We start from the raw sequence: 21,804 nt of genomic DNA on the forward strand, positions 1-21,804 counted from the left end.
TATTTACATAAATGCACAGACCCCCCCCTCTGGTCTTACCAGAGAATGTGAATTGAATTGAATTGAGATGAATTGAATGCAGCTGAGTTTTAGACCATAAGACATAGGAGCAGAATTAAGGGTCTGTCCCACTTGGCGATTTTTTTTCGGCGACTGTAGCCGTCATATCAGGGTCACCAAAAGATTTTGAAAATTTCAAAATCCAACGGTGACAAATAAAAATGGTGCAACACTTTTGGAAACACTCTGCGTCAATATGTCACCACACCGCATCATGCAGCAACTTTGTCAGTGACCTGATACGTCAGTCAATGATGCTGGCAGTCACCGAAAAAATCGCCAAGAGGGACAGGCCCTTTAGGCCAAGAGGCATATCGAGTCTGTTCAGCCATTTGAACATGACTGATCTATTTCCCCCTCTCAAACTCATTCTCCTGACTTCTCCCTGTAATCTTTAACTCCCATGTTAATCAAGAACCTGTTACTCTCCGCTTTAAAAATATCCAATGACACCCCCCACAGCTGTCTGGCAATGAATTCCTCAGATTTGCAACCCTCTGGCTAAAGAAATCCTTCCTCGTCTCTATTGTAAAGGTGTGTCCCTTTATTTTGAGGCTGTGCCTGCCCTCTGTTCTTAGTCTCTGCCACTACTGAAAAAATCCACACCCACTCTCTCAAGGCCTTTCATCACTCAGTCGGTTTTAGCTTTTTATTTTTCTCAGCTACTTTCCCAAAGGAAATACTTGACCAATAGTTTTAAAGTAGATTAATTGTGAAGTTGATGCAACTCTGAGCTCTATTTTGTAATTACACTTTTGTGGTTAGTACATAACAAAGGCTTTTTACAGTACCTTGGTACATGTGACAATAAACTAAACTAAACTAACTAACTAGAATCAGTGGCTTGCATTGTATTTATTTCACATGATGGGCAATGCTCTACTGAGATATAATGTGTATTTTCTGCACAAAATAGTATGCACTATTAAGTCATATATATATAGTAAGTACAAATGACATACCTTTGCCGATGACAGTAAGCATCCTAGTGTACTTTTGCAATAATATGTCACAATTTTATTATTATTAAGTAATTTAATAGGAGTAACTGAATGCCTTTATTAAGAGTAAAGACATTTCTTACCATTACATCCAGATATTAGTTTTACTGTTGCCCAGCATGGGTTCAGACTGGTAATATGAAACATAATTTAAACCATCAATGTTTTATTGCCTTGCAACATACTCTTAGCATTATGTCACTGTTTATGACAAGAACAACTTGCCTTTAACTGAGAACATCCTGTGGTGCTTCGCAGATGCATAAGGGAAAAACAGATGCTAAACCAGAGGCAGACACCAGGAGAGGTGATTAAATATTTGGTTAAGGAGCTGACTTTGAAAGGAAGAAGCAGGTTTTAGAGTTGCAGGAGGGAAATGTAACATTATGCAATGTTTGTGACTGAAGGTGCATTTGCAAATCGGAGGTAGACGCAAAATGCTGGAGTAACTGTGCGAGATAGGCAGCATATCTGGAGCGAAGGAATGGGTGAAGTTTTGGGTCTGAAGAAGGGTCTCGACTCGATGTCACCTATTCCTTCTCTCCAGAGATGCTGCCTGTTCCGCAGAGTTACTCCAGCGTTTTGAGTCTACCTTCGATTTAAACCAGCATTTGCAGTTCTTTCCTACACACTATGTAATTGCAAATGTTGAAATAGAGATAGGTTGGATATGCAGAGTTTGAAATGTGGGGCAGAGACGATGGGATTAACATTAGGGTAGATAATGGAGCAAAATGAACAAGGCCAAAAAAGAATTAAAACCCAAGGTTGAGAATTTTAAATTTAAGTTGCATGAAGCATGTGAGATGGTTATGGGTGTTGGGTGTCCAATCCAGATAGATATGCACATTCTGTTGTTTATGAATGATGTGAGAACAGCCATTATATTGTAACAGGTAAAGGAACAGAGGCGTTGTGGTGCTATAGAGTTGTTGTTCTCTTTTGGTATAGGATGCAATGATGGATTTCCTCTCCAGGTCAGGGACTGCAGGTGTTGAAATAGCAAGATTAAGAAATTCAAGAGCAAAATACCAAAGGGATAGGAAACATCTCATATTTTGGTAGGCAATCTGTAGATTTATAAAAGCAAATTTGTTTTAGAAATATGCATCTTGTTCAGAAAACATTTACACGTCAAATTAGGTGTTAGGTTTATTATGGCCATGTGTACCAGGTTACAGTGAAAAGATTTGTTTTGTTATGTAATCTTCTGAAGTAATTTGACAATACGAGAGGCCACAATTGATCCCACAGTGCCAATGCCTGGAGCAAAGAGAATTGCAATGTGATCTCCCTGCTCTTCCACCTTGCCCACCTGAGGGTGGCCTAAAAGTCTTGGTAAATATTGTTGAACTATTTCTGAAACCAGTTCAAAGTAAAACAGACTGAGATTATCATATTAAATGGAATCAGCTCATACCTTAAACAAACTACACTGGTATAGAGATAATTCCATTCCATCCAGAGATCGATTGCTTTGAAATTGTGAAAAATGTGAAACAAATCATGGAATTTTATAGCACAGAATGAAGTCATTAGAACATTGTACCTGTGCTTACAATCTGCAAAAGCTAGACACTTTCCTCCCAGTGTTTTATTCTTCTGTATTACACTACATTTATCAGTTTATCTGATAGTTTAAAATTATGGTTACAATACAATACCATTTATTTGTCATTTGAACCTCACATGAGGTTCAAACAAAATTTGGTTTCTGCAGCCATACAAGAAAAGAACCAAGACACACACCAACACAATTTACACAAACATCCATCACAGTGAATCTCCTCCTCACTGTGATGGAAGGCAAAGTCTTGTCTCTCCCCTGCTCTCCATTCTTCTCCCGAAGTCAAAGTCAAAGCCCCTGGCGGGCGCTAGCAAGTCCGCGGCCATTTAAAGCCGCGCCGGGCGATGTAAGGCCCTGCTCCAGGTCACTCTCAACCCCGCAATTCGACCGGGAGAAGTCGCCGTTGCCAGTGCCCTGCAAATCGGTCTCCCACCGGGGACCCGCGAGCTCCCGGTGTCACCATCCACCGGAGTCGGGTCGCAGCTGCGCGCCACCGCAGCTCTCCACGCTCCGAACTCCTCACGCTCCGAAGCTGGCCAGCTCCACGATGGTAAGTCTGCAGCTCCGCCGGCTCCGTGACTTGAGCCCCCAGGTCGTTCTGGTTGGAGGCCGCTCCACGGTGCTAGGCCCCAACGACAACGGAGACCCGACAGAGAAAAAAGGTTGGGTCTCCGTGCAGGGAAGAGATTTAAAAGTTTCCCCCACCCACCCCCCACCCATACACATTTAAAAGCCCACTACAAACTATACCCTCAATGGGACAAAAAAACAAAAAACACAGACAGACTGCAGAGGCCTCTGCGACGTCGGTCGCGCCGCCCACCCACATTGGTTATGTGGTTATGCCCACAATGTTATTTCTGCTTAAGTATTTCATGTCTTGCCATGCTCTTGCCATGCCCTCTGCTGAAAAATTAACTCTCCACCTCTCCTTTCATTCTCCTGCTGACAATCTTAAATATATGATCTGATTTCTAATTCGCTGACCAATAATTTTCTTCTTTACTATTTTTTACCAAAACCCTTCAAAACGTGCCTGTGAATGCAGTATATTCACACTTTGTCTCTTCAATGACTTCCATTTACCAGGCCCCCACTCCCTCACCTTTATCATGGATGTTCTGTCACTGAGCCTGAAGTAGGGTCTCAACCTGAAGCATCACACATTCCTTCTATCCAGAGATGCTGCCAGTTCCGCTGAGTTACTCCAGCATTTTGTGACTATCTTTGGTGTAAACCAGCATCTGCAGTTCCTTCCTACGCAAAATACAGTATTGTTTATTTTTGCCACTTGCATTATGAAGGCAGTCCATAAAGATCTTTCCTTTGAGGTCAAGATGGGGAATGGACTTTCTCCTCTCCGCTGTGGAAGGAGTCGAGATCACTCTCAGCATGCTGTTGGAATCCTAAAGCAATGTTTGAACACTTCCAATAGATTAGGGAGGCCGTGCATGTTATTTGCTTTGCCACTGTCTCTCAATATCATTGATGTTTTCTGTATAACTTTACAATGTTGGAGACCGCAATTGGTCACTCTGTGCTTGTGACTGTAGTAAATAAAGCTGTTTTAAGACGGGTACCTCGGGTACAGACATTGGTGGGTAAGCTGATTGCTCCAAAAGAATGAACTGAAAGAGCTGCCTTGAGCCAAGCCTGTGCAGCACAACTGCTTCTGAGAAATGGGGCATAATTTTGAATGGATTCCTGAGCAATTGGATTATTGTGGAGAGCTGGACAGTCTTGTATTTTGTTAAGGGGTATTAAACCGGGCGTTTGTAGGATGGACCAAGAATTATTATATTGAATAGCGGGGCGAGCTTGAAACATAGAAACATAGAAATTAGGTGCAGGAGTAGGCCATTCGGCCCTTCGAGCCTGCACCGCCATTCAATATGATCATGGCTGATCATCCAACTCAGTATCCCGCACCTGCCTTCTCTCCATACCCTCTGATCCCCTTAGCCACAAGGGCCACATCTAACTCCCTCTTAAATATAGCCAATGAACTGGCCTCGACTACCCTCTGCAGCAGAGAGTTCCAGAGATTCACCACTCTCTGTGTGAAAAAAGTTCTTCTCATCTCGGTTTGAAAGGATTTCCCCCTTATCCTTAAGCTGTGACCCCTTTTCCTTGACTTCCCCAACATCGGGAGCAATGTTCCTGCATCTAGCCTGTCCAACCCCTTAAGAATTTTGTAAGTTTCTATAAGATCCCCTCTCAATCTCCTAACTTCTAGAGAGTATAAACCAAGTCTATCCAGTCTTTCTTCATAAAACAGTCCTGACATCCCAGGAATCAGTCTGGTGAACCTTCTCTGTACTCCCTCTATGGCAATAATGTCCTTCCTCAGATTTGGAGACCAAAACTGTACGCAAGTGCCAACCAGCCTAGACCTGATCCTGCTTTCCTGTGTTCCATGGGCAGGCATATTTTTTGGAAAGCACAGGATAATTCCAGGATGAATATACCATAATTTAAATGGAATTGCAAGAATTCAAGGGAGAGAAAGTGTACTACTTGAGAAGCTCAGAGAGTACGATAACTTTCTTATTACATTTTCTTCATACTTTGAAAGTCGTTCCAGGAGATGCTTGTGCGTTTGCTAGTGAAACAAAGTCCACTTCCTGGATAAACAGTCATGGAGTCATACAGTGTGGGAACAGGCCCTTCATCCCAACTTGCCCACACCAGCCACCATGTCCTATCTACACAAGGCCCACCTGCCTGCAATTTGGCCCATATCCCTCTAAAACTGTTCTATCCATGTACCTGTCTAAATATTTCTTAAACATTGCGAGAGTACCTGCCTTAACGACTTCTCCAGCAGCTCGGTCCATATACCTACCATCCTTTGTGTGGAAAAAGTTAGCCCTTGTACTCCTATTAAATCTCCCTTCCCCTACCCCACCCATCACCTTAAACCTCTTTCCTCTGGTGCTCGATTTTCCAACTCAGGGCAAGAGACTGTGCATTCCTCTAATGATTTTGTACATGTTAAAACCATCTCCCCTCACCCCCCTGCGCTCCAAGGAATAAGGTTGTAGCCTGCTCTACCTCTCCCTTTAGCTCGGGCACTCAAGTCCTGGCAACATCCTTGTAAATCTTCTCTGTACCCTTTCTAGCTTGACAACATATCTCCCATAACTTGGTGCCCAAAAATTGAACACTATACTCCAAATGCAGCCTCACCAACTTCTTGTACAACTCCAACATGACCTCTCAATTTCTACGCTCAATGCTCTGTTGAATGAAGGCAAACAGATCATGCAAATGTAAATAACAAAACATGTACAGTTGATAGTAGTGAGTATTTATAGCTACCGTACTTTTCCCAAAAAAATTATATGGAGCCTGCAGTGACTGACTCGAATTCAGATCATGAAAGTCAAATTGGCCACTTAAAATCTGGTGAACCCAGCAAATAGGCCTTTATGCATTTGGCCACTTTTGTGAGACGATTGCAACAAGGTTGAACTGGTGGTATGAAGGTGTCCCTTGGAAAATTGTCAAGATCTCCCTTGGTCACACAGAATAATTTGTAAATCTGAATGGCCAGGTCAAGCACACTGGTGTGAAAACATGACCCTGATAAAAGTGGGTTTCACTTGAAGATCCATATTCTTTTCTCAACAGATTACAGAATTCTTGACTCTACAAATTGAGGTTGGAGGGTACAGCCAGGGGGAAGGCAGGAGCTGTCTTATCTCAGAAGACTTCCCCATAATAGTTTCCCAGATGTTTTGTGCGAGTGTAGTATTACCAAAGTCAACGGGGCAACACATTCAAATTGGTTATCAATAAAAAATAATGAAAATGGTCATTTCTCATCTGCAGTTTCCTGTTAATCTTTGAAAAAAGGCTTGAGCAAAGTAATGATAATGTTTTCATCTATGTTTTTCCTGAACACCAAATATTTATTTTTAACTTCTGTTTAGAATATTGCTTTTGACATATTTCTCTTAGCCTTCAATGCATTGTTTCTTGTCTTGAACAGGTCAACAGTTTCAAAATGCATCAAGAAATTGTGCAGTTGATGGAAGCAGTTGAAAATGTTAAGCTTTCAGCTTTATATCCTGTGGTTGTGACTGTGGTAGGTACATGAATACAAGTGCATGATATTCCCTGTAGAAACTTGCCTGAATTCTTTACTTTTAAGCTGCTAAATTAATTCTAAAAGTCACACAAAACAACTGAATAACAGGTAAGGAATTGAGCAATGATTAAGATATTTGTACGTTTAAGCAGGCAAGATTGTAATGCGGGTAAAAAAAACACAAAGAACATTGAACAGTCCAGCACTGGTTCAGATGTTTCGGCCCAGTATGTCCGTGGTGGGCATAACACTAAATTAAATTAAAGTAACGCCATCTAACTGAAGATAATCCATCTCCCTCCATTACATGCATGTTCATGCGCTTGTTTAAATGCCTCTTAATTATGATCTTCTTCCACCCACCCTGGCAGCACCTTCCAGGCACCAACTACTCTCTATGTTTAAAAAAAAATGCCACGTGCATCTTTAAACTTTGCCCCTCTCGCCCTAAAGCTATGCCTTCTAGAATTTTACATTTCCAGCATTGGAAAAAGGTTCTGACTGTCTACCCTACCTAGGCCTTTCATGATTTTTTAAACTTCTATCAGGCCTTTCCTCAGCTTGCAACACTGTGGAGAAAACAATGCAAGTTTGTCCAACTTCTTGTAGCTAATCCTCTGTAATCCAGGCCGCATCCAGATAAATCTCTTGCACCCACTCCAAATCCTCCACATCCTGTCTTGCTGGGACTCGAAGTGAAAACAATACTTTAAATGCTGCCTGCCAAACCAGAGTTTTATTAAAGTTGCAACATGCTAAGCAGTAAAATATATTTAACATATTCTTTTAGGGTGTTAAAAGTAGCTTATTCACACTAGTGCTTGAAAGAATTATGTGAGAAATTAATCATCATATGAACTAGAATTTCAAGATCAATGTGAACTGTTATCCGCAAATTCCATTTGGGATTGATGTTTATTAAGAGCTTTGTTGTGCACTCCATGATCATCTGATTATTCCTTTCAATCACTGATCTGCACCTGTATAATCACTTTAGATGTCTTTCTTGACCGATGATTCCCTTTAAACTGGCTGGATTGCAGAATTATCCTGACTTGCAGAATGATTGTCTGTTTTTGCAGTAACTCCAGTATACTGTGTGAACAACTCCTCTCGTTTCATGACTCTCAAATATTGACAATCTTTAGAGCACTGATCCTTGATAATAAACATTTGTCACCAATTGCCATAATGAGCGTATTGGCCAGTCAATAGTTGCTGGAATGGGTCACCCAAAGCCTCGAAGCGCCAAGCTGATGAATAAGTGTGGCCGGATAGGAAGAAGTAAGCATTGCAGGAATTCTATGGATGTGTGACACTGGTTTTCAGTGTTGAGTGACAGCACCTCGGGGAACTGAGAGGCAAATAGATGACTGTGCAGAAGAACATTACAAAATGTCAGGAGGGATTCAATAACCAGGAGTATTGACAGATGTTTCTGCAACTGTCTATCTGAGGCATCCAGATTGAATGTTATAAATGAACAGATACAGATTTGTTTTTGGTGTAGAAAGGGTAGAGGAACAGCTAATCCATGCGGAAATCAGTTATATAGGAATGGAAATGATCAAGGCACTGCGGCAGGGATTTCAGGACTCGGGAGTCAATTAAAGAGCATAACCACCAGGGCAGTAAACTTTAGATTAACCTCATTTCCACAATAACTTGTATTGTGGGATGAGACAAGTTAATGCATGACAGGGGAAATGATGCTGGGAGTATTTCAGGCTTGAGTAAACAGTATGGTTTCAAAGATTATATAACTTTTGGAAATAAAATACGAATTTGGAGTGTTGTACAGATTTTGCAGGACGCCGGCAGATTATTGATGCAGGCAAACAAATGCAGATGGAGTTTAATGCAGAGAAGTGTAAGGTGATATATGTTGGTAGAAAGAATGGTGAAAGGCAATATAAATCAAATTATACATATGATGGAAATGTGAAATGGGAGTGTGAGTTGACCGAAAGGCGCCTTGAGTCTGCTCCATTATTCAGTCAGATCGCAGCTATCTGATCATGACCTCAACTCCATTTCCCAGCTTGTTCCCCATAATTCTTGACTCCCCTGCAGTCTAAAGATCTGTCTCTCTCAGCCTTGAATATACTCAATCGTTCATTCTCCACCACTCTCTGAGGAACATGACTCCTTTGAAAGAAAGATATTCATCCACAGTTCCATTTTAAATGAGTGACATTCTTATAATTATGCTCCAAGTTCTAGGGGAGACCTTACAGAATCTATTTTTGTTTCATGGAGGGCAGGAGCAAGGAGTCGTGGGATAATGTGCACTCTTCAAAAGTTGCTGGCTAATTTCAAGTTTGTCACTATGCTGCTCAAAGAAAATCGTTGGCCACTCCACAAAATCACATATTCTAAAAATATTGCATACAGTGTGCATGGGCCAAAACTCGTTTTGCTCCTCAACACATGAGTTCAGAGCAGGAGAATCAATTGAAGGGATGGTTTCAGTTTTATTGGTGGGAAGTGGAGATAAAGTGACGATTAATGGGCTTTTGACGAATAAGGACGTCAAGGGTCAGTGGGAGAGGTCTGGAGAATGTGGTTGAGAGGAAAAATAGATCAGCGATGATTGAATGGTGGAGCAGACTCAATGGGTCAAATGGCCTAATTCTGCTCCCATGTCCCAGGTCTATAAGCTCTTTGCACTTGCTAGAGAAGACAAGTGTTTAAGAAGACTGCTTGCAGCAAAGGAAATAAGCCATCATTTATTCGAGTGATCCTGGAATAGGCAATGGTTTTGTAAGATAAGAACAATAGCTAATAGTTTGATCTGTTCGAGGCAGATTTAAGGTCATGTGATAGGGGCAGAATTAGGCTATTTGGCCTGCCTGGCATATGTAGTCCATGTCTCACTGCTGTACAGCAGTGTGCTGTTGACACAGGCGCTGTAGACTGCTATCTTTGACTTCACTGTCAGCTTTGGGTTGGTCCACACTTGAGTTGTGAGGCGAACGAGAGTTGTAGCTGCCTTCCCGATCCTCTTATCAATCTCTGTGTCCAAGGAGAGGTTGTTGATGATGGTGGAGCCGAGGTACGTGAACTGATGGACGGCATCAAGTTCGTAGTTGTCGATGGTGATGACAGGCGGCGCCTCTGTACCCTGCCCCAAGACGTTCGTCTTCTTCAAGCTGATGGTCAGCCCAAAGTCCTTGCATGCCTGATAGAAGCGGTCTATCAGTGACTGTAGTTCCTGTTGGGTGTGGGACACAACTGCAGCGTCGTAGGCAAGCAACATGTCTCTGATGAGAGCTTCACGTACTTTTGTCTTTGGTCCGAGGCGGGTGAGGTTGACGAGCCTGCCATCTGATCTAGTACGCAGATAGATCCCCTCTGTTGCAGTGCCGAAGGCATGTTTCAGGAGCAGCGCGAAGAAAATCCCAAAGAGTGTGGGAGCGAGGACGCAGCCTTGTTTGACGCCACTGCGGATGTCGAAGGGCTCCGAGAAGCTGCCATTGATGAACTAATACAGCATAACATTTTCTATCATTACTCTATGGATAGCGCTTAAAATGAAAAACAGAAAAAAACAAAACAGATCAGGCAGGTTTTATAGAAGAGAAATGTCACTTTTTTTCAGAAATGATAAACGGTTTTCAGCCTGAAATGCTAACATTCCGTTTCACAGATGCTTTGTTGCCTGAACTGCTGATTGTCTCCAACATTTTCGGTTTTAATGTCAGTACTTTGTAGAACGGTCTATTTAGGGATTTAAAGTTTCAGTGTTCGATGGTGATGAACATCTCAATTTAGCAGCAGTTGTGATAATGCAATATTTTTATGCAAATAATGTGAGTTTCATGAAAAAGTGTACTTTCCTCCATTGTATAAAAATAAATTGCTTTTATTTGTTAAAGGTGCACTTGAACAACATGGAAGCTTCATCTTTCAGCGTTTGGATGGACGATTTTACACATATCAAGCAGTTGGCAAAGGAAGCAATAGGAAAAAATATTCTCATTTACAGCCTGCTGATTAATTCTACCCAGGTAGGAATCTTTCTCTGATGCTTCTACTCTTTTAGAAAATAGATCATCTATTTCAAGCTAACCAAAGTGAACTTGCACTGTATCTCTGCTTGTTTTTGATTGTGGAATTAAAATGTGAAATAGTACAAATTTGTAAAACAAAATGGAAGGAACATCTGTGAACACTGCTGTGAGATTATGATGTCTTTGCATCAAGAAATTGCATGCAATTTTACAGGTCTGCTTCGATGTTTTCAGAATGGTATACTTTAAGTTGAGATGGCTTTTATTTAATATTAGCCAGCTAGCAAGATATACCAGAATGACACCCTCTTTTTTGGTTATAGATAAAGAGGGTATCTAACTAACCAGGTTTATACTTATGATAATGAGTTAATGAATAAACTTGGTTGTCTTCCCATTTTCCAGCACCTTCAATTTGTTTAGTGTTACTTTTCAAGAACAAGCTTTGTGAATTCCTCGATAATCCTTTGAGTACTGCAGTCACTGGACAGTCAGTAGCACAGTTGGCCATGTAACTTGAGGCTGGGTCATAAAGTGTGGAATTCTCAGCGGAGTGGGTAAGCTTGAGAAAAGATAAAAATACAGAAAGTAAGAGAGGGAACAACACTTTTTAATGTGTCAGATGGAACAGGAAATGGATTTGGGTAATTGATGAACAAAATGTCCAATATTTATTTATTAATTAATTTTAATTGGATTTGTGACAATTTCACTTTTTATAAGCTTGTTTTTTTGTGTTACATTAATGGTCATCTGAGAGTGGCTCTTACTTGGATTTGAATATCATTGCCTTTCTTTCCATTCTAAACCTCATGCACTTCGTTTAGTTGAAGCTCAATTAAGCTTGCATGAATAAAACGATTTTCTCTGTACTTATCCCTATCACAGGAAATCTTATTGAGTCTGGCCGCTGAGAATATTTTATTTTCAAAGAGTTAATTTCTGCTTGTCAATTGATTATCTGTTGTAAACCTTCTGTTTTACAAAACTAAACTGATATAAGAATCGAACTGTTTTCATGTGTATTTATATTCTTTCAGGGAAGAGGTAATTTGCATCTAGGGCCTTTTTATTGTGGGTGATAAGCTTTTTCCCCCCAGACTTAATTAAATATTTTGGAGGTGGAACAACATTTGGCCTCAGCAGTGAGGAAGTGGAGCAGCAGGAGTTTAAAACATTCTTTTTAATCAAATAAAACATTTGTTTTACCAATAAACTAAAAGAGGTGGCTCTAGCAGAGAGGCCATTTTGAGAAGGGCTGCTTTGAGGTGGAAGCTGGATGGCCAAAGTGTGAATCTTAGTGAATACCAGACTTAAATGGATGGGGCGAGCATCGTTAAGGGAAGGAATTATAAGATTTTGTTCCTTCTCTGTAGGTTTGCCTGTTTATTAAAAGGGTGGTGTGTTCCTCCACTGAGATGTGGGAGATCAATGAATACTGATGACAGTGCCTGCAGCAACTGTGTCCAACTGCAGCTCCTCTCAGGTTACATGGATCAGTTGCAGAGGCTGGTGAATTCATTGAGGAGTATGCATCAGGCAAGGAGTAGGAATCTCAGGGAGTTGTTGCGCTGCAGCTATATGGTCAGTGTTGGACTCTCTAGTGGCTCTCCCCCTTTCGAACAAGGATACTGTTGGGTGGGTGAAGGCCTGTCTGGGGGAATTACAGCAGCAGTCAGATCTGTGGCACCAAAACTGGCTCTGTTGTGAGTAGCAGGATACTGTAAAGTCCATATTAGACCTAGTCAGGGACATGGACGGGTATCTCTGTAGCCACAAGCAAGACTATAGGATGGCGGGTTGCCTCCCAAGTGCCAGGATCTAGGCTGTTTCGGAGCGGGCTCTGGGCATTTTGAAAGGGTGGAGTGAGCAGCCAGAGATGATGGTCCACATTGGTGCTAATGAGGCAGGCAGGAAGAGAGATGAGGCACTGCAAAGTAAATTTAGCGAGTTTGGGAGCAAGTTAAAGAACAGGACTTCTAAGGTTATAATGTCAGGATTATTCCCAGTCTGACATAGCAGAGTGGTAAGAAGCAGAACAATAGTACAGTAAGTATTGAGTGACTTGAAGCTAAGTGCTGTGTTTTGAGGGTCAGTGTTGATGCTTTGGCTCGAGAGGCTTCAGTGAATAGGCTGCGCAGAGGGTGATGGCAAGGTAAAGTTAGGTAGTCACAAGGTAGTCATGTGTTTTGTGACTCGTTTCTTCAGTCTAAATGCAGGCAGGATGACACTTTTCACAGCCTCCTGCAGCATGTGGGAAATCGGGGAGAGTTCTGGTGTCCCTGAGGCCTACACCTATGGGGAGTGCATCCAGCTGTTGCTCCTGGCTGACTGCTTGAGGAATCTGAAGAGGAAGAAAGCAGGAGAATGCGGTAGAGAGGAAAAGATAGACCAGCCATGATTGTCTACTCTGACTCTGAATGGCCTAATTTTGCACCAATGCCTTGTGAACTTCTGAAGCTATGGATGGGCAGCTGCAGAACCGTCCAGGAAGATGAGCACATCATAGATGGGAGTTTACAGCAGGTGGCATGCCTGAATTACAGGTAGAAAGCTGTTCCTCGACCTGAATTACAGGTAAAAATTAGAAGGATGACCACCAGGAAGTAAAGTGGGTAGACTGCATGTGTAGGAATCCACTGTGGTTATTCCCCTCCAAAAAAAGTGTTCTCTTGTGGAGATGATTGTGCAGGAGAGAGCTGCTGCAACCATGTTTGTGGTACCACATCTGGTTCTGAGGCACAGTGGGGAGGATGAAGTCAGACAGGGCTGTAGTCTTGGTAGTTAAGTTGCTGCTCCAACTGAGTTTCTGATCCTTGTTGATTCCCATAGTCTGGGTAGGTGATTATATTTTCCGCCACTTAGCTCACGATAAATGCTGTTTAACTCTTGCTGGTATGGAGTGTGTCATTTATTGAGGACCATGCCGTATTGAATGTTGCACAGTCAATTGAAAGTGTCCTCATTCTGACCTTGTGATTGAAGGAAGGTCTTTGATGAAGAAACTTAAAATGGTTAGGACTAGGGCACTGGCCTGATTAACTCTTGCAGAAATCTTCTGGGATTGGGACTATTGTCCTCCAACAATCTTGTGCTGCGATCTCCAATTGTTTAAAGTGCAACTTGATGCTCAGTGATTCAGTTTCACCAAACTCCTCTGCCATGAATCCTCAGTCAGATGTATTTGTATTTCAATATATCTGCACATTTATTTTGACTCTACAGACATTTGAGACCCCTTGACATAATGGAAACAGCAGTAGTTCCCCTGTAATTACATTTTGCATTCATAAATATTTCTTCCTTCACATAATTAATTTGTTTGAATGGGTATGTTGGCCTAAAAAGAGGTAGAGTCTTGGCCATACGACACATTAGCCAAAGTAATCACCTTACCACTCACCGATGTCGTGCATAAAGATTATTTGGGCCACATTGGAGGAAATTCTGACATATTTCTAGAGAATTCTGTTGTGATCGAGACTGCAATTGACTAGCTCCATGTGGCTATTATATTTTACATGCAACGCAGGAATTGCTCTTATTGCCTTTATTTCTGCCTCCACTTCTGCCTACATTTTAGAATGGATTACAATCCATCTTCAGCCAGACCATTTGATCGTTGATCCTTGTTTAGAGAAGTGGCTTGTCAGTTGCAATTGGAATTGTAATTCATTGGTTTCTTATAGTTTTCAGGAACTTGCAAACTTCTTGGAATCTCAGTTAGTTCACGTATTGATTAAATTTCTACTTCCGCAATGTTGCCTTTCACAGAGTTAGGAAAATGCATTTGGGAATGTCTAGGTGTCTGTGGAGCAGTTCACTTTTTACCCTGCCTGAGGTTTTCAGTTGTGTTATTGCAATATATGAATATAACTTGTTGAATTGTATACATAATCAGCCTCTGCAATCCACAGCCAGCTAAACTATGAAAGCCCCCTACCCAAGAGACTGCCTAAGAAGAAGATTATTCTCCAAAAGATTTATTCTGAATTGAAATTTTTTAGCTTTTCACCTGGGCAGCAGCCGCTTACTGAGAATTCTGAAATCATTCCCCTCCTTTATTATAAAGTTATAATGCTCATCTTTCTTCCCTTTCCTCTCTTTCTTTCGCCTGTTAAATTTGATGAAGTTAATTATACTAGGGTCAATATTTAGAATATTTTCTGAACTGCATTTCATTTTAATTGAACCAACACGGTGTCCACGCTGAATGTTCCCTTTTGTGAAATATTAATTAAGTTGCTGGAAAAATAATCTTGCAGTGTGTGCCAAAGCTGAACATTTACTTATTGATATACAATGGCAGACTTTGAGAATACTAATTTCTGGCAAGGAGAAGCATTCACTGCATTCATTCCTGAGTTGATGATCATTTATTTTAATCGGCAGAATATTGTGAATTGTTCCCACTTAACCCTTTGTGTGGGAACAGTTCCACTCTGACTATAAAAATGAATTATGCATTTATCAGAAGTCTCACTGCGCCACTTACTTTCCTAACAGTTATGATCCGGTTGTAATCTGTGTCTTGATGTGAGTCATGCTTGTATTAATAGATCTCCACTATGTTCTCATCGAGGAAAGTGGTGCTATTCCTCAGAGAGAACAGCTTTTTAACTGATTTCTCTTTACCAAGAGCCCTTTTTGTATAAGTAGAGATGAATAGACTTACAGCAGTCCCGAAATTGGATCGTGCGATACTGTCTTTTATGCACAACTGTACATGGTGTGATTCCAATGTAAGAGAAAACAATTGAATCTGAACGTAATATATGTTGTAGTTTTATGTCCAGCTCCACTCTGCTGTGTTATTCTCAAGGGTGTTTTATTGTCAAATGTCCCAGACAGAACAATGAATGTTTTATTTGCAGCAGCACAGAATATGTATACATAGTTCACTGTAAACAATATAATAAATGAGAAAAAAAAGTTCCGTGTGTATATACACACTTGCATACGTTCACATAAAAAAACAATAATTTTGCAATAATAACAATAATAGTTTATATAGTTCAGATCTTATTTGAGATTGTAATGTTTAATAGCCGAATGGCTGCAGGGAAGAACCTGTTCCTGAACCTGGATGTTCTGGTTTTCAGGCTCTTATACCTTCTTTCCAATGGCAGGGGTAAGATGAGTGTGTGGCAGAGTGGTGTGGGTCTCTGATGATGCTGAGGCAGCAACTCCAGTAAATTCCTTCGATGGTGGGAGGTCAGAATCTGTGATGGACTGGGCAGTGTTCACAATGTTTTGCAATTGTCTTCACTCCAGGGCATTGAAGTTGCAGAAACGGGTTGTGATGCAACCAGTTAATACGGTCTATACGGTACACCTGTAGAAATTTAAGGTAATTCTCTCTGACTTATCGAATCTTCATAATCTTCTCAGGACGTTGATGCGTTGATGTGCTTTCTTTATAATTGCATCAGTGTGCTGGGTCCAGGAAAGATCTTCAGAAATATGCACACCCGGGAATTTGAAGCTTTTGACTCTCTCTTTCATTGTCCTATTGATAGAGGCAGGTTTATGTGTCCTCATCCTTCCTCTTCCAAAGTCCACAATCAGTTCCTTGGTCTTACTGACATTGAGAGCCAGGTTGCTGTGCTGGAACCGTTTGGTTAATCGATCAATCTCATTTCTATACAGTGACTCATCACCATCTGTAATTCGTCCAACAACAGTGATATCGTCGGCGTACTTGAAGAAGGAGTTCTTACTATGTCCGGCTACATAGTCATGAGCATAGAGTGAGTAGAGCAGGGAGCTGAGCACACGCCCTTGAGGTGCTCCCGTACTGATTGTTATTGAGGAAGAAGCGTTTTTGCCAATTCGTATAGACTATGGTCTGTTGATGAGGAAGTTGAGGATCCGGTTGCAGAGTTCTTCATATTTATCCAAGACATAGAAGTATATGTGTACCCATAATTGCCCAGGCAATGGAGTGGCAGGAGAGCACATACAATAGACACAGGCAGAAAATTGCAAAGAGACGTTGATAAATTAAGTGAAGCAAAATGTAATCAATGGGTTTCACTGTTGGCAACTATGATATTCCTTTTTGACCAAAGTGGATGGATCTGACAATTAGGCAAATGGCAATCCAATGATATTCAGGGTTGGTCTGATGCAGGAGTCGAAGAAAATAAGTAGTTTCCACACTGTATAGTAAGTTTCTACACTATGATTCTATAACTGGTGGCCTATACAACCTGAGAGCACGAATGTAAAGGGGAGGAGGTTTTGCTATAGCTGTACGACAACATTTTTAGGACACGTCCAAAAGACTGTGTTTAATTCTGGGCACCGCATCTTAGAAATAATCTGTTGGCCTCTGATAAAGTGCAGTGCATGTTCACCTGGCAGTTACAGCGGCTCCAAGGATTGGACTCTGAGGAAAAGTTTCATAAACCAGGTGTATATTTCATAGATTGTGGAATGTAATGGGGTGATTTGATTTGTTTAGTATTTTTCAGAAAGTTAATGGAGTAAGCAGAAAAATAGTTTATTAGTTGGTAAGGGAAATATGAACAAGGGAATTTTATCTTCAAGGTGGAGCCAAACCTTTCAGGAGCTCAAGAAAACTTACAATTCTTCATGGAAAGGGTGCTAGAAATTTGCAACTCCCCATGTTCAATTATTAATTTTAAATCTGAGTTTTTTGTCAGCTACAGGTCCAAACAGATATGTAATCAGGATAGAATGATGGAAATGTGATACAAATCTGTCATAATGTGGAATGGTGAGGAAAGGTCTAAGGGTTTGAATAGTCATTCTGAAGGATCAGTTTTTTAAATTGTTATTAGCCTTGCAAAAGTTGGACAAGAATCATGAAAATAAACGGCAGATACTGGAAATCTGTAACATAAATATAAGATACTGGAATCACTCAGCAGGTTTGGCAGCACTTGTGGAAGGGGAACAGTTGATGCTTCAGGTCCTGGACCCCAAAATGAGAAAGACAAAATCAGGTTAGTATTCAATAGCAGGCAAGGTGGGGAAGGAATGTGTAGAACAAAGGAACTATTTCTGATGGTGAAACCAAATGGGTTCATGGGGACTGTTACACACACATCTATAAAAAATGTTGAATCTGAATGGTGATAAGCATTTCTGATGATGATGGCACCAGTTCTGTTACAGGTAGAAAGAGAATGAGTTACTAGTAGTTGGAGAATTTGATGTTGAGTCCTGAATGCTACCTTGTGCCTGAATGGAAGATGAGGTGTTGTTCCTCAAGGTTTTTATTGGATTTCATTGTAACAGTGTGGGAGACCACAGACAGAAAGGTCAGGGTGGGATCATGACTTTTGGCTGGTTGAGATCCTTCCTGACCAGCTATGATATTGCCTAGATTTGTAAATAGTCAGTTGCTTGTTGTTCCCCATAGCAGTACATTATGTATTGAATTGCATCATTAAAAGCAAACAAAAATCAGAGGAAATGGAGCCAAAACAATGAACGAGAAGAATAGGGATAATATTGGTTGAAACTGTACCATTGGTCTTCCAAAGCTTCTGCAGCCTTTTATTTTATTTTTATTTTTTATTCAGTGATTTGCTTTTGGAATTTGTGTGCATTAATATTATTTGTACAGGGGTTTGCAGTGTAAAATGTAATGCATGACCGGTAGGTTTCTGCTAATTCTTAGTTCCTTTGCCCACTGAATATGGCGTTCTTACTATTTGTTTTCGTTTAATCAATGCCAGCTTTAAAAACCACTGGCTGGATGAAAATACAATTTAAAGAAAATAACAGTGACCTGAAGAGTGCATTCATAGTATGTCCAAATGCTTAATCAAGTTTGAATAAGCAGCATCCAACGAATGCTTTCACTGAAGTACGAGAGGGAAGTGCACAGTGCAGGGTTGTGGATGGTGGGATTGGTTAAAATTGGGCGATAAACCTTACTGTTTCCACATGTCCAAAGTCATTTGTAACTGTTGTAATTTTGGTGATTTTTCTCTATAACTCCTTAAAGCGCCTTAAAAGTGATTGCAGCAATTGCTCAAACACAATGCAGTGCTTAGTGCAGCAAATGGAATACATTTTTCAGAAATCTTGTGTGACCTCGTCTTGCACTGGTGCTCCATGAAGTAAATAAAAAAATAGCAAATCAAATCTTTGAAAGGTTTCTATTCATCTGAGTTTATTAAAACCTTTTTGATCTCTAAATAGAAAAACAGGGGTGGAGGTTAGTGTTTTGACCCAGGTACATATACTTTGGACCCCTGACGTGCCAGGTGCAGCAATTTGAGTTGTAAGCAGAATATGTTAATATGCAGTTTGCATGTTTAAAATCGTTGATCCGATGTGTAATTTCCGACAAAACTTATTACTGCTATGAAACGTGGCTAATCGCATCTTTTTCATTGTTTAACACTTCACAGTTATACTTTATATCAGAACTTGAGAGAAGAAACCTTATCTGTGTTTTGCAAAGTGTGGAATACTGGAGATGTATTGTGTAATGTGAGAAATTCAAGTTTGGCACTTCAGACATTAAAATGCATGATGCTGATTTCCTTTCTTCCACTTTCAACCATAAATGGCAAAATATTATTCTAAGAGTGTGTTTGTTTTCTTAATGTTGTAATTAAATTTAGTCGCATCTGAAGTGGAAATATTAAAGCCTGCACTTTGTTGCTGTAAGGACTGACTTATAGTTTGATGTCTACTTTGAAATGGAAACTAGCTAGCCATATTCTACAAAAAACATTTTCATTATGACCCTCCTGATAGATGGTTCATTAAAACTTCAAAAATAATTCAACTGTATGATTCAGAATATCCCAGTTCAGTACTGCTCTCAAGTGCAGTATGAGATGGAAGATACGAAAGCTTGGGCATTTAAGGAAAGGAAACAGTCAATGAGCACTTATTTCCACTTTACTGATATGTTAGCAGTTCAATGGTACTTAATCTTTGCAAATCACTGGGACATCAAAGGCACTGTGTAAATACAAGTTTTCATTTTCGTGTTGGAGTCCTATAGCAGGGAAACAGGCCCTTCCACTGAACTTGTCCCCACTGGCCAATGTGTCCCACCTACACTAGTCCCACCTGCCTGTGATTGGCCCATGTCCCTCTCAACCTGTCCAATCCATGTAACTGTCTAAATGCTTCCTAAACTTTGTGATAGTACCTGCTCTACTATCTCCTCCAGCAGCTTGTTCCATAAACCCACCACCATTTGTGTGAAAAGGTCACCTCTCAGGTACCTATTCCCCCCCCCCCCCCCCCCCCCCCCCCTCACCTCAAACCTGTGCTCTTTGGTTCTCGATTCCCCAACTCTGGGCAAGAGACTCTGTGCATCTACCCAATCTATTTCTCTCATGATCTTTTACACCTCTATAAGATCACCACTAATCCTCCTGCACTCCAAGGAATAGAATCCTAGCCTGCTCAACCTTTCCCTATAACTCAATTTAGCTCACTCCCTATAGCTCGCGAGTACTGGTTACATTTTTGAACGCTTTCCAGCTTGACATTTTTCCTATGACATGGTGCCCAAAACTGAGCACAATACCCTAAATGTTTTCTGCTTCTTCTTTCTGTCTAGCACCTGCCTCTTGAACTTGCGAGACATGGGATATGTAGGTATGGTTTGGCTACATTACCCCTAAAGTTGAGTTGCTGATTCATTCCTAACGAAGAATGACTTGGGTGATGAATTGGAGGAGAGTCAGCATGTGAGCATCTGTAGCGAGAAAGGAGTTGACATCATCAGAAGAGAACGTGGTAGTGGTAGTGGAAAAGTACAATAAAAAGGCAAGCCTGCAGCTCACAATAAGGGTCTTGACCCAAAACATCACCCATTCCTTTCCTCCAAAGATGCTGTATGACCCGCTGAATCACTCCACATTTTGTGTCTATCTTTGCTCACAAGAGGATGCTGTTTTGTCACACTGCGCATAATTTCAAAGTATCATAATTTGTATGCAAAACAAGGATTATAACATTCAAAAATTAAAATAATATTTATTCAAAAATGAGTAATATGAAACAATGGGGGGGGGGTGAAACAGTAAAATATAGGGTTGAGAAGGGAATAGAGGCTTTAGAGAAGAGAAGACTGAAACTGATGATGGGCCAAATGGGTTCTTCCTTTGCAATAATATGGTTTGATGATACTTTAATGGCTTCATTTGATTTAATGCACTGGAGCACTTTGAGTATCTGCAGAAATGGAAGTCTGACATTTGAGTTCATAAACAAATGTTTAACTTGTATGGTTTTGATCACAAATGATGTGTACTACATACTTACATTTAATTTTTGCAGTTAAACTGTTTATCATCAAACTTATGTTAATTGAAGTTGAACTTTAATATTCATTGTCTTAACTCAAATTTCTACTGATACATAATATGCTCAAAAGGTTTAAACATATTAAGAAGTGATCTATAAAAACAAAGGATAGGTAAATCTTTTAGACTTGGCATTTGCCCCTGTGATTTTGTAAGCACGTCTTTTAATTTCCTCTGGTAGACTGTAAAATTATAATTACATGCTAAATATTACCATTGCATTCCTGAGAGATTAGTTCCTCAAGGAACAGATGTTTTTAATGGCAAGACCTGCGAACATTCAATTCGAATGTTAATGAATTATGGTTTAAGAAAAATAAACCTGATCTGCATTTTATAGTTCAGGATGAAAAAACACAGTTCCATTAGTCTGTGATAAGGGCAGGTATTTTATGAGCAATAACACAAATATGTTAAGAGAAAAGGCCCTTTTTTGCCTTGTTGAAAATGAGCGCAGATCATCCAGATTTCAGGAAACGCTTGTGTAATCTAGTTTCCTGTATTATACACAGTGGCACAGCAGTAGAATTGCTGCCCGACGGCGCCAGAGACCCTGGTCGATCCTGACTACGGGCCCTATTTGTATGGAGTTTGTACGGTCTCCCTGTGTCCGCCGTGGGGTTTTCTCCAGGAGCTCCGGTTTCCTCCCGTACTCTAAAACCCGCTGAGTTACACCAGCATATTGTGTCTACCTCCAAAAAAGACGTGCAGGTTTGTAGGGTAATTCGCTTGGTATTGTAAATTATTCCTAGTGTGTGGA

General features: G+C 40.7%; 1 protein-coding gene across 3 annotated transcripts in view; it reads left to right on the forward strand.

Moving 5' to 3' along the window:
• crppa (CDP-L-ribitol pyrophosphorylase A) overlaps nucleotides 1-21,804 on the forward strand; it is a 230,206-nt gene that overhangs the window by 81,389 nt on the left and 127,013 nt on the right. For all 3 annotated transcript variants that reach the window (XM_055661840.1, XM_055661847.1, XM_055661831.1), the window contains exons 8-9: nucleotides 6,623-6,718; nucleotides 10,600-10,731. In XM_055661840.1, coding sequence (XP_055517815.1) covers nucleotides 6,623-6,718; nucleotides 10,600-10,731 — 228 coding nt within the window. The remainder of the gene's footprint in view (nucleotides 1-6,622; nucleotides 6,719-10,599; nucleotides 10,732-21,804) is intronic.

Source organism: Leucoraja erinacea, chromosome 2 (genome assembly GCF_028641065.1).
Source record: "Leucoraja erinacea ecotype New England chromosome 2, Leri_hhj_1, whole genome shotgun sequence".
In the NCBI taxonomy this organism is placed as follows: Eukaryota; Metazoa; Chordata; class Chondrichthyes; order Rajiformes; family Rajidae; genus Leucoraja; species Leucoraja erinaceus.